We start from the raw sequence: 14428 nt of genomic DNA on the forward strand, positions 1-14428 counted from the left end.
TTAAAATTAAAAATGAACATCATTAAATTAAATTTAACAATAATACTTTTGAGTTAAATTTAATTTAACAATATTCTCAAATTTTGCTTATAAGAATTATTAATGAGGAAAGTGATACGATGGAAAATGTTGGAAGACGCCTAAGAGACCATGCGCAAAGGTCAATGTTCCGGTTTCGTCGTCGCGGGGGTGGAGGAGAAGAGCCCCCGCGCGTCTTTTTATTTCTCCCCTTCAAGTCCCTTCGTAATGTAATTGTATTCTTTTCTTTTCGAGGCAAGCTCCAATTGGAGCTTGTCCTTCCTTTGTGCTGGAGCTTTGCTCCTGCAGCTTGACAACGAGTTTTCCTGGCAATTAAGCCGTGTAGCAGCGCACGCTTTAACGATCGTCGTTGCAGCGAACATTAGTACTTCGTGCGCTTTGGGAGGGGAAAAAAACCATTTGCAAAGGTTCTTCGCAGTCGAAAGTCGTTTTTCGACGGCCTTGTTTCTCATTTTACAAAATGATCCCTCTTTCTTTCGCGGAGAACGCGTTCGACGTTCTCTCTCTCGTGTCGCTTTGCCATTTATTTTCCAGTTTTATTGTAAAACTTTACTCCCTCGATTTTTATCGCACCGTGAATAAAGAATTACGGACAGGTTCTATACCGGCGGGTTCTCGTATTCGGATGCGCTGGTTAATCGACGTGCAGGCCGATCGAACGATTCCTCGTTGAAAGGGAAGTCGCCGGTGTGTATGTCGCGACAAACAAACGACGCGCGAGTTAATTTATTTGCCAAGCAGCGACGATAATTTCATCGGAAGCCGATGTAACTTGATTATTTTCGCGCCAAGGCCGCGCCAAGGCGGCCGTGTGCAAGGTGCTTTCTGTCAGTTCAGACCGGCGACATAGATGCCCTATCTTAATTAATTACTGCGTGCCGGCAAGAACTTAATGAATTTCGTACAATGCTGCGTCACGGTTAACGAAGCGTTGCCACACGTGGACGTTCAGCGCCCCGCTCCGCGTTGAAAAATGACGTCTAACGAAGCGAGTAATTAACACGAAAGGAATCCAACGGGCGAATTAATTATTTCACCTCTAATTTCTAGATTCTGATTAATCGCGAGTTTGAGGCTTCTTGGAAAGGGGAAAATGGATGTTATTCGCCTATTGGCCAAGAGGTAACTACGTTTCTTACTTGTGTGCAAGTGAAAGGTGAATTTTTCATGAGAGACAAAAATTTGTTTTTTCTTTTGTTTATTTTATTTTTATTGTTTATGGTCGCGTCAGCGTGGGTTATTATTATTATTATTATTATTATTAGCAACTTGGAGCTAAATTTTACAATTTATTGCAAAGGTTTGACCGTCTTAGAAATTGTATTAATTTTTCGTGAGAGACAAAAATTTGTTTTTCTTTTATTTTATTTTTATTGTTTATAGTCGCGTCAGCGTAGGTTATTATTATTATCAGCGATTTGGAGGTAAATTTTTCAATTTATTGCAAAGGTTTGACCGTCTTAGAAATTGTATTAATTTTTCGTGAGAGACAAAAATTTGTTTTTCTTTTATTTTATTTTTATTGTTTATAGTCGCGTCAGCGTAGGTTATTATTATTATCAGCGATTTGGAGGTAAATTTTTCAATTTATTGCAAAGGTTTGACCGTCTTAGAAATTGTATTAATTTTTCGTGAGAGACAAAAATTTGTTTTTCTTTTATTTTATTTTTATTGTTTATAGTCGCGTCAGCGTAGGTTATTATTATTATCAGCGATTTGGAGGTAAATTTTTCAATTTATTGCAAAGGTTTGACCGTCTTAGAAATTGTATTAATTTTTCGTGAGAGACAAAAATTTGTTTTTCTTTTATTTATTTTATTTTTATTGTTTATAGTTGCATCCGCGTGGGTTACTATTATTATTAACGACTTGGAGCTAAATTTTACAATTTGTTGCAAAGGTTTGACTGTCTTAGAAATTGTATTAATTTTTCATGAGAGACGAAAATTTATTTTCTTTTGTTTATTTTATTTTTACTGTTTATAGTCGCGTCAGCGTAGGTTATTATTATTATTATTATTATTATTAGCGACTTGGAGCTAAATTTTACAATTTATTGTAAAGGTTTGACCGTCTTAGAAATTGTATTAATTTTAGAACCGCTTCTTTATCCTTTCAATCAGGGAAGGACTTATGTTTAACTGATTTCTGTTCGATGCATTTTCTGTATAATTAATATGTTCCACTGTCAATGGAACTTTGCATACAACTTTATTAGACGATATCATTTTGTCATCTATCAGGCAACTTTAGGATTGATTCGCATTCAAAAAAGTATCTTTTTCAATGATATCCTCGTCAGTGAAATTTAACGAACCAATTCTGAAGGCTTCTTCATCATACATATCGGATAATTTTTTCCTTTCCTCTTCGAAAGTAGTATTTTTTTAATTTTTCATTTTGAAATTGGCGCCAAACAAACAATTATTAATGAAATCGCACATTTTCTTTCTCTGAAACAATCAGGTTACACAATGAACCTGCAGTTTAAAACCAAGTTAAAAGATACACATACGTGTTCATTTGTAAGAAAAAAAAAAAAAAACGCGACTACTTTTTGTCCAACCCAATAGATTTGCAAAATCAATACGCAAGAGCTTTCTATCGTGCCCGCGAGATTTTTTTTTTTATAAATATTTGTTTGTATAAAGTGTGTGTTTATCGTTTCTCGATATTTCGATATTTCACGACGAGGAATATTTTTAACGAAGGGGTTGGAGAAGAACACGTGTTTATCCTCGGTCTCGAACGAAAGGACAATTTTACGTAACGCGAGATCAGCCAACAACAAGTGCATCCAATTCTTGACTCTTCACTTACATTATTCTCTCCGTCTAAAAGTCTACCTTTTACTTAGAGAACTTCACGGCTGCTGAAATATAAATTTGTCGAGAAATTATGCTGCGGATCAAATAAAAGAGGGTCGAGCGGCGACTGAATGTTTAATACAATTTATCTGTTTGATTAACCCCTTGGCGGGTGAGAGTTCGAGCGAAAGAGAGGACGGCCGAATTTGAGCTGGAGGGTAATAAGAGAAATGGTAATAAGAAAGATTTCTTCATTTTCGCGAGAGGGGAAATCGATTCCCTGGTACTGGCCCAGTTTCATGCAATTATCATCGTGCGACTATTTCTTTTTCCCGGCACCAGGCAACTTTCTCTGTGTCGAGTGAATCCGATCTGGGAACATGTTGAACAAAATAGAAGGCACGAACGCTGAAACGAAGCGTCTTTCGCGTTTCGCCACTTCCACGAATGAAAATTCATTGGTAATGTAAATATAATGGTTGGACGTCAATATTCTTCAAGTATTGCCTGAACTAAAAAAAAAAAATCTAAAATAAATGAAAAAAATGAGCTCAGTGTTCTCATTTATATTTTTTATATTAATATAAATATATTTTTCTAATCGATGTATTGTTTCACCCTAAAAGTTGTTTTCATATCCTCGTAAATAATATAGGTTACATTGAACTGATCCAAAGTTTTGAGGTCCAGAAGATCTCAAAGTTAGACACTCGTGCTTTAGATCTTACAATTAGTATATTGTATATTTCAAATTTTCTCACGAGTACGCGGAAAGACGCATTCGCGACGATGAGTACGACCTTCCTTGCAACTCGCAGCGCTTACGATTATCTCGTTCGCGAGATTAAAGCGTCCACAATCAAACACCAACCCGTTTAATGCGCCCGCGAGATCTTGCAAGCCACTTTCCGCGAGTTGTCGACGTTGCAGTCCGTCGAGCCTCAAAGGCCTCGCGCCGCCCTTTATTACAAATTCTACTCCCAAATTTCATTCCACGGTTCTCCTTTGGCCCGCCCTCTCTGCTTTTTGCACGCTCGAATCTTTTGTCCCAAGTTCTAACATTTTCTCAGTTTTAAGTTTATTCAAATGTAACGTAGGCAAAACGAATGATAAGTTTATCACTTCTTAATAATTTCGATCTAGTGATATCATACCGACGAATTCAAAAGAAAAGAATTATTGTGTACGGTACGGTCACTCGTTATGGTCCGCGAACCAGTTGCCAGCGCAAGGGGTTAAACCTACCATTGATGCTACAATATGTAAGAAATATATATAATTATACGATTTGTACAATCATATTAAATATAGCCCGGGGCAAACAAATGATAAGTTTATCACTTCTTAATAATTTCGATCTAGTGATAGATTATATCGACGAATTCAAAAGAAAAAGAAAGCGACGAATTATTGTATACGATTCGGTCACTCGTTATGGTCCGCGAACCAGTTGCTAGCGCAACGGGTTAACCGAACATTACGCGCACTTACGCGAGAGATGGTGAACCGTTTTCTCTCCTTTTTATTAACACAATGACGATCTTTTGTCTCTATCGCGTGACATCCGTCGTTGCAAATAAATTAATCTCTTAATTAATTTTCTTTTTTTTTTTTTCATTAACGAAGAAAATATGAAAGCACACTCGGACGAAACCTGTTTCGGACGAAGCTAAGCTCTGCTCTCTTTTGTAATGAGAGCGATTTGTTCTCACGCGTTTCTTATTCCGCTTTGTTCTTTAATTCGCGTCGCGTTTCCGGAATATAAACGTTTGCGAGTGGTTCGCGTTCGTCGTGGTCGTGTCACCAAGTCGTCGGGCTACTCGCAGTAGGATTTCCCGCGAGAAATTCTCTCTATGCAATAATATTTCTCTTGGTTTTTCTCTTTCATTTCTTTTTTTTTTTTTTTTTGCTGCATGGAAATTTTCCTCCGCAGACACACAGTCTATTTCTATTGTGAATGAAACTTTTACATTATACGGTATTCAGGTAAAAAGATGTTTTAGTATGGATATCGCCATATATATATAGGTCGAAGTTAGTTTTTCTTCCTAAATGAACTCTTTTCCTGTTATTTGACAGTAAAATTGAGAAGAAAAATGAGCGAGGAGGGGGTGGGAGCGCTTCGACGTCGCCGCGAGCGAGATAATCCCAGCTATTCAAGAATCAAATTATAAGCGAGATACTTGCAAATTTGTATTCATTGTCGAACGAATTTCGAATCTGTTGAGCGACTCGGAGAGCAAGTAGAAAGGAAATTAAATTGCACGTACTCCTGGTCCAACTCCGTTCGCTCAATCTTGATTTTCTTTAAAAATTAGTTGTTACCTCTTATGAATGACATTTCTTACAAACTAGGCAAGAAACATTCTCCTTACCGCTTGATTTTTGTGGGGGGATTTTCGAACAAAAGTAATTTTAGTAAGTAAAGTTAGTAAGTTTATTCAAAAGTAAGTTTATTCAAAAAATTAAAATTATTAGCGCAAACAATTAAAAACGTAATTTTATTGAAACTCAGCAAAATTTGGAGACTCTATTGTGTCGTTCATTCTATAATATTATTCACCGATATCAAGTCCCGATGGAATTAAAAATTATTTTTCATCACATCATTATAATTAATAATACGAAATTGTTAGCACATGAAAAAAAAGCATCGTCTGTGTATTTTAATGGAAAACATATTTCGCAGTATATACAAGATTTGTTTATTTGGCGTCGAATTTTATACAACAGTTTTTGCTTCTTTTTATGCATAGATTAAATTCCCTCGCAGTTTGACTATTTAAATTCTAAGGGTTCTGTATACGTCAGTGACGCGATGCGAAAGTCATCTCTGCGATTGAATATCAATGTAAAATGCAATCGCACGCCGGTGGAAATGAGAATTTTTCTTTGTTCAAGTACCTATTGACCGTTGCCACCAAAATGAACCTCCGAGTAAACGAAAGAGGAAAAGGAAACGAATTCGTTTCTGAGACGAGTCTTTCCTTTTCAGGGGTAGTCATTACTTCAACTAGCCCCGAGCTAGTTCCGCGTTACATACAATCCAGTCATGATAGTCATCGCGGATGTAACGTCATTTATTAGCGAATGACAGAGGCCAGCCAGTTTTCGTTTATATATATCTGGGAGGGATTTTCATTTCGTTTTTCGACACTTTTTTGAATATTTGACTTTGGTGGTTCATTGTCTCACGAGTAACGTACTATAAAAAGAATATATATTTGAAGAGAAACGAACGCGAAGCGGAATGTGGGAAAAAAAGGGACAGGTTTTTGACCTTTTCACCAAAAGTTTCTCCACTTGAATTTTGTCGTTTAAATATTTCTGACCGAGAGAAAGAGTGACTCTCACAAAGACTGAAAAACGTCGACTTTTGTCGCAGACACGTTTCTACAGAAATGGCTTGTCACGAATTCAATGTGAATTCCATTGTTTTATATATTATTCGACGCGATGTTTCAAAAAAATAACTTGAACGAAGTCTGCCACTCGAAATTAGATATTGTATCGGTATCTATCCGAACGTGGAATTCGTGACTCGTTTATAGATTAATAACTATGATTGATTATTCCGTTTGAGTTTATGGTCGATCGACTGTAATTAACAATTCTGATGGATGTGTTTTTTCTTTCGCGTGCACACGAGCACAGCCGTGTCGAAGTGTTTTCACCGAATTGGCAGCTGAGCTAACATCGATTGCATTCTGATTCCACATTTCTGTTTATGCAAGGACGCTGAAATCCAATAACGCCATAATTTGCGCGCTCGTAATGCGCATTTCAGGTTATTTGCGCGGATGCGTTCGTATCGCAAGAAATTAGCCACCAGTCGTGTATCTTTCAATCGCTAATATAAGGTTTTTTTAAGGGCCAAAGATTTTTTTTTAACAAAACATGAAAATATGAGGAAAAAGTAATTTTATTAATTTTAAATTAAATTAAATTTTTTACCACTATGTTTTAAAAATTGTTAAAAAATTAATAATTAAAGAAACATATGATAGAAAAGTTACTTTAAAATTTATTTATTAAGATTAAATTATCTTAGTAATTATCATAGTAAAAGTTACTTTAGGATTTATTTATTAGGATTAAATTATCTTAGTAATTATAAATAATAAAAATTACTTTAGGATTTATTTATTAAGATTAAATTATCTTAGTAATTATCTCAGTAAAAGTTACTCTAGGATTTATTTATCAGGATTAAATTATCTTGGTAATTATTTCAGTAAAAGTTACTTTAGTATTTATTTATTAGGATTAAATTATCTTAATAATTATCACAGTAAAAGTTACTTTGGGGTTTATTTATTAGGATTAAATTATCTTGGTAATTATCATAGTAAAAGTTACTTTGGGATTTATATATTAGGATTAAATTATCTTGGTAATTATCATAGTAAAAGTTACTTTAGGATTTATATATTAGGATTAAATTATCTTAGTAATTTACTTTAGTAAGCAACGCGGATTGAAATCTACTACAGTCACCAATAAAACTCTTCGTAAAATTCATAAGAAGAACAATTTTATGCAAATGAAAATTGTACACCGTGGTTTTAAATTCATGGTGCTATTGAACTCAGGAAGGATTCTATAGTTGAACGCGATACGCAATGAAACCTCTGACAAAGAACAGCGCGCTCTTATTCGTCTCCTTGCCTTAGCCATAAACTTTTATGGAACATGTTATTTTATACAGTGTAACTGTACCAGTGAACAAAAATTGCGGGTATTAATTTAAACTGTTATAACATTGGATAAAGAGAGATCATACAACGACTTGTGTTTGGTCTCGTTTCAAAGAGTGAAGCTTCTACTTTGACAATCGTGAGTTCGTTTCTTCTGAGAATGATTTCACATCGCGTGACGGGTGATAAAATGAGGATACGTTTGTCTTGAAAATTAAAAAAATTCAAATACTCGTGAAAATGTCATCATCATTTTGAAGATTCACAACAATTCTTGAAACTTGTGAACTCGTCCAATTTCAACTGGTCAAAGTAGACATTCGTTTAGAAATTGGTTTCAAAGAATTTGAGAAATTCAAATTGAAGACTCTAAGCTTGTTTATCTGTTATTAACAGATAAAACCAATCTGACGTCGATTTGAGCTCAAGTCATGTAAAATTTTAAAAGTCGAGTGGATTTAATTATTGAACTTCTACATTTAAAATTTGTCTCAATTTAACATCGAAGTCGCAAAAAATTTTTTTCTATAAGTCTATAAAAAAAGGTATTATTAATATAAAATATTAAAGTCTATAAACTCTATAAAAAAAAAAACGCTGTTATCCCTAAGATAATTTATTCTAACAGATCTAAATTAAAGATCAAAAATTTGTTCTCTTATCTAGATCTGAAACTCTAAAAGAAGCTTACTCTTTTTAGTTTAAGTTAAATTAATGTTTTCTTTTATATATATCTAAATCTAAAACTCTAATAGATCTAAACTCATCATACATTTTTCATTTTTAAGTTCAACGTTCAATCTTTTAATTCGTTTAAAGACAAAACCGAGGCAAAATTTTATTGTCTGTTTGTGTCTAGTTTGAAACTAGTTTGATGCTTGTCGCGTATACACATTTTCAAGCTCGATTCGTGTGATGCGTTGCACGACGACGGATAAGCCTATTATTGTTTTATGCGCTGGCGTTCATGTTGTATTCTGCCTAATTTAATTGAATTTTGTGTATCTGGGATTATCCACGGTTGGGAGACCACGGTGAACTTAAGTGACAAGATACTGTCTATTTACGTTCTTAACGCGCGTTAAAAAGTCAGCTTGTGTTCAAAAGTTTCTGGCGCACGTTGCAATAAAATGTTGTCGCGTCGAAAAATTCAGCTCCATCTCAAAAGTAAATACGCTGGCGAAACATCCGGCAATGAAAAATTTTCCGCGGGGAAACATTGCGCAGTATACGTTTTCAATTTGTAACGTTGGCTGTTTTCTCGATTTCTGTTTGTTATTTGAAGTGTAGGAATCGAAACCGTGGACTGAAATGGAATATCAATGACTATATGCGCGGTATAGCCGTGTACAGGGCGTTCTTTTACTAGGATTTTTACGTATATACGACTGATCGTCTGTGTATTACGATTTAATCCTCTGCGACGTGAAAATATTATTTCCAATTGTTAGTTGCCAGATTTTCAATTGGGGTAAGTTGTTGACTCGGCTACAATTGACCGATGATTTCTTTCTTTTTACAAAGTAAACGAAATTTTGATTCTGGAGTTGGTTGTTATTACAATGAATCTTTCTTATTTTTCACTCTTTCGTTATGGTAGGAGTTCAATCGTGACCTACTATTGAGAACGACATAATTTTTCATCAGCATACGTTTCTCGGGAAACGTATTGAAATAATCGGAAACACTGAATTGCACTACGTTAAACCAATATTATTCATTTATTCGTATGCTGTATTGAATTGTCAGTGGACTGTGGTAAAAATTTAACAGTAAGCTTTAAACTTTGTTTCATAATCAAATATATCTAATAATTTAGTAAAATGTGGTACAATTCGAAACATGGCTCAATACACGATCCTACATCACATTTCCTGAATTAGAGTTCACTCACGTCTGATCCAAGTGAAATTTGCTGCAATTATTCACGATAACATTCGTCTGTAGGTGTCTTTAGTTTGATTTAGGCAATCTGATAGGTTCCTTTCGATTCAGTGGACCGAAGTATATGTAAGTTAGGCGCCAACAGTAACCTCAAAAGCAAATTTTAAGAGCGCCTTTAGGCCAAAAGATTAATATTATATTTCACAGAATTTTTATTATGTTATATTGTTATTTAATTTTTATTATATTGTTATTTATTAATAATATATTATATCGTTATTTAATTTTTATTATATTGTTATTTAATTTTTATTATATTGTTATTTAATTTTTATTACATTATTATTTTATTGCTATTTAATTTTTATTACATTGTTATTAATTTAATTATTTTGTTATTATTTATATTGTTATTTAATTTTTATTACATTGTTATTTTATTGTTATTTAATTTAATTATTTTGTTATTATTTATATTGTTATTAATTTTTATTATATTATATTATGTCATCTTATTTTTATTATTATTCTTTTGTTTCAAACATAAATCGACATCAGTGGGAGAGATAGAGTTCATCGGTAGATCATACAATTACCAAATTAATAATGAATTGTGTTTTTTTTTTTAATTAGTTAATCTTTGCTAACAGTTAGCTTGTCGTATAATTGTCAATCTTTTTGCCTTAACTTAAACAGCGTTTGAATAAATCCAATCGATGTAAGAAGTAACGCGTGTGTAGACACTGGGGAAATTCTGTAGGCCACATCCTCTTGCCCACGATACGATTCCAACAATTACTCCGTTGACCGTAAGGGGGCCACCAGAATCGCCCTGTGAAATTATCATTGTTCGCGGTAACCCATCGTTGATGGTCAAAAAAATGATCGAGTACGAATCAAATTTTTAAAATGCTGCTTACCTGGCACGATCCTTTCATAGCTCTTGGATCGCTGGCACAAATTTGCGTGTCGTAAAGAATTCCATAGATTCTCTTGCAAGTTTGCTGATTGGTGATGAAGAGAGTCACTTTCTTACATATCATCGTCGACGGCCCATTTTCCTGTACACGTGTACGAATATTCGAGTAAGATTATGACAAGTGGGACACGTCCCGTTCGAACACTTACTATGAGCCTGCCCCATCCCGACACAACAGCGGCCGCGTTATCCGGAATAAACTGATTTCTTTGTGGCAGGGCGCCGATTTGTATGCGCGGCCCTATCGCGAATGGCTCCCTGACCTAGAAAAAAAAAAAGAAAAAAAAAAAGAACAAAAAAGGAACCTTGAAGTTACAACGATTGTTGGCCATTTGAACTTTAGACTCACCTTGATCAAGGCTATGTCGTGGATCCAGATGTTGGACGGATTGTATTGAGGGTACATGACAATCCTCACCACTTGGTGCACGGAATATGGGTTGTTCAAGTTCTTGGTTCCGGCGACAATTCTGACCATGTTGGGGGTCATGCTGTTGACGACGACAGCGATGTAACAGCCGATTCGGTTAGATTGTTAGAAGATCCCGCTTCGGCGGGATATTGCGAAACTTACCGTTCGAGGCAGTGAGCCGCGGTGAGCACGTAATTTCTGCTGAGGACAGACCCGCCGCAGAAATGGCCGCCGCCGTTTCTTTGAAGCGAAACCTTCGAGACGGGAAAAACAGTTATTTCTCGACGATCGCTAATATCTCGCCGTCTCTTTGATATTTTCAAACAATTGGGAAACGATTCAGTTTCGTTTTCGTTTCGATCTCCTTGGCGCTAAACAACTGATCTTCTCTCTTCTTACCTGGTATAGAATTTCGTTTGGCCCCACGTCTACGCCATTTACGATTCTCGGGTCCAAGTCCTGCGTTGTATTTTCGGCTGTAACAATGATTTTTTAACGTTGATACGTGCATTGATTTGATCCTTTTCTTGTTTTCTTGCTGTGACTGCCTCACGAAAATATTCGAACACGTATTAGGGGAAATTTTTACACGTTAAAATGTAAAATGTCATGGAACTCCTTTGAAATTTCATTAACAATGTAATGAGACTCGATTGCCATTATTATAGTAGTAAAATTTGGTGCCAATCTGGGAATGTGTATACAAATTAATATTAAGTGTATTATAATAAGAATATTATGATATTATTATAATTAAAATATTAAATATAAGTAATATTTAATATTTTATATTTTAATTATAATAATATCATAATATTCTTATTATAATACACTTAATATTAAGTGTATTAACTTGTTAACTCATTAATATTAATATTAATATTAAATATTGAATACAAAATATTGAATATAAAATAAAATAGTATATTGAATATAAAATATTGAATATAAAATAGTAGTCTTATTATAATACACTTAATATTAAGTGTATTAACTTGTTAACTCATTAATATTAATATTAATATTAAATATTGAATATAAAATAGTACATATTATTATAATTAAAATATAAAATAAGAATATTATAATAATTATAATAATTGGAATATTATAATAAGAAGATTATTATTATAAACTATGAGCGTAATTGACACTAAAGGTAATTCACCACTTACCATTAGAACTCGCTAATACTGTGGCTAACAGCACTAAACTAAGTATCGAATTCATGTTTTCTGTAGAACTTACTGCGACTTACTGCAAACAGTAATTCACGACGGAGAATCTAATTTGCTCGTATATATGCGCGGTATAGTTTAAAAAAGTGAACGCTGATCGATAAATCGATTATCTTCAATTATCGATCCAGCTAAGTCATCATTTTAGTACATATTAGTCCTGACCACACTTCTTATCGATTCGCGTGTCTCTTTTTTTTTTCTGTGATAAATTGCAAATAGCGAAGTAACTACCGAAGATTGCGGAGAAAATAGGAAATTTTCTAACGCGAGTGAATAGAAATATAGAATATTTGAAAAATCTTTCCAAATCTAGTTGAAAGCTTGTGTAAATTTAGCTAGTAATTATTACAATATTATCGCATTTGTAATTATTCTTCATTCATTCGATATAAAATGCAGTAATAAATAATTTTGCTCAATACTTTTTCATTTTTATATGTTCTTATGGGATATTAAAGTACTTTTATATTTTTGTAAAATTTTATAGAGCAGAGCAAATTTTGTACAGAAAAACGTGGATTATCTGAAATTCCATTATCCGAATGATCGATTATAAATATAGTTAATTTTTTTTTTTTACCTAAATTTAATCTATATATATAATTCAACAATCTTTACATTTTGAATCACGTATCCTTCCTGTGTCAAATGTTTCCATTTCAGTGAATCATTTGCCTTTAACACCAAAATGAATTGCCAAAATGATCAAAATGATCAATTTGTAATTTTTATCAAATATTTTATAGATGTAACACAATGTGTTCTTAAAGACTTAAATGTATAAATGAAAGCTCGTGTATTCCATCGTATTATAAAGTTTTTCCATTTTTTTTTTTTTTTATTTTAATATCTCCGATGGAAATTTTATATTTCAATCTTTGATAGTGTCAGTGTGTACTTGCACACTGATTTCATTATTATATTAGCATGTAACGTTGAAAGAAAAGGAACGACGCTGTAATTAAAAGATAAATGAAATATTATTGATAATACTAAATTCAATTTAGTCACGAAAAAAAATCTGCAGTTAGCGATACTAAAAATAACGAAACAGAATTATTAAAATCTTGAAAAATTGATAAATTAGATCGGGTTACATAAAAATGGATCTCACAAAAATGTATCATTGATTGTTATAATTTATTATTGATTCAAGTTATAGTCATTATAAATATAAAGTTAGGTAATAGAAGTTTCAATCATATCTAGTGATTATTATTCATATTTGGAAGCTATTTAATTTCTTAATTTACGACTACAGTTGCGCAAAAAGTAATCTGATTGGTAACTGACAATTATAACTAATGACATGATATTACGTCTATGATAAAGATCAGTAATCCAGTCCAGTAAACGCGATTAACGATTAACTGAAGTAATTAAAGGAAATGTAATCAGTGTAATCAAGATTAACTCAATAATCATTGATCACAAAGTAATTATGTCTTCGATTGTGATTAACAGAAATTTAGCATTGTGGGAGTTACAATGATACTAGACGGCAAAAGGTCAATTAATTATTCATTAAACAATTACAAATTACAAATCGACAATTATAAAAATGTATCAAATCAGTGTACCGTAATTATTGATTTATATCAAGAATTACGGTACACTGATTAATTGATTAATGATTATGATTACCACGATTACTTTTAGCAATCAGTTACAAGAGTAAATCACGAGATAATCAGTTATTGTGCAACTCTGCTTATGACACACTCGCAAATATGGTTCTTTCAAAACGATTATCGAGAGAACTGCTTTAGTTCGGATAATAATATTCGATGTCGAGAGAAAAATGTAGTAGAACTTTTATTATTATTGTGTAATAATTAGAAATAATTCAGAGATAACCTTTTCGAGTCAGGATGAATTTCATGAAATTATATTATAGTTTCGTGCGACAACTGTAATTACTGTAATTAAAGGCACGTGTATACCTCTCCTTCGTTATCACACGATTAATCTAGCTTTCGCAATTAAATATATTAGTTTTAAAATATCAGTCTTTCCTTGTAATTTAATTGTTATCTGTTCAATTGTTATCTGTTCGACGTTTCGCAATAGATCTAACTGCTCAAGTATTTTTATTAATAATTGCGATATATATAACGAAGTTCGGTAAGATTTCTTCTATTGTATGAATTAAAACCTCGAATCTGAAGCATGTTTAGCACGTTTTGAAAACGAAATATCATTTTTTTCTCGTTCCACATTGGAATACGTTCTTAATTCTTAATTCTTGACTCGTAAATAGTACAACAGACAATTAATACTGAAATTAAATTTAATTCTAAATAAAAAAGTTCAATGATTTAATTTAGCCTTCGTTTAGTCCAAATAGAGTTTAGGAATTAATTGTGAAA

General features: G+C 33.1%; 2 protein-coding genes across 2 annotated transcripts in view; one reads left to right on the forward strand and one right to left on the reverse strand.

Moving 5' to 3' along the window:
* Positions 1–14428, forward strand: part of LOC122531604 — a 326339-nt gene that overhangs the window by 9978 nt on the left and 301933 nt on the right. The gene's annotated exons all lie outside the window — the stretch shown is intronic.
* Positions 10028–12080, reverse strand: LOC122531638 (chymotrypsin-2-like). The gene is made up of 7 exons (XM_043659721.1): positions 11994–12080; positions 11218–11294; positions 10981–11072; positions 10756–10897; positions 10556–10669; positions 10348–10488; positions 10028–10259 (listed from the first exon to the last, which is right to left on the reverse strand). Exons 1-7 carry the CDS (start codon positions 12046–12048, stop codon positions 10116–10118), a joined length of 765 nt encoding a protein of 254 aa, XP_043515656.1. The 5' UTR covers positions 12049–12080; the 3' UTR covers positions 10028–10115.

The sequence above is a fragment of the Frieseomelitta varia genome, unplaced genomic scaffold (assembly GCF_011392965.1).
Source record: "Frieseomelitta varia isolate USP_RPSP 00005682 unplaced genomic scaffold, Fvar_1.2 scaffold_137, whole genome shotgun sequence".
NCBI lineage: Eukaryota > Metazoa > Arthropoda > Insecta > Hymenoptera > Apidae > Frieseomelitta > Frieseomelitta varia.

Coding starts and splice junctions, on each gene's coding strand:
- LOC122531638 (XM_043659721.1), bottom strand. CDS start 12,048: ATGAATTCGATACTTAGTTTAGTGCTGTTAGCCACAGTATTAGCGAGT. Junction 11,295..11,993: donor AGTATTAGCGAGTTCTAATG/GTAAGTGGTGAA, acceptor TCATTGTTACAG/CCGAAAATACAACGCAGGAC. Junction 10,489..10,555: donor CGGGATGGGGCAGGCTCATA/GTAAGTGTTCGA, acceptor ACACGTGTACAG/GAAAATGGGCCGTCGACGAT.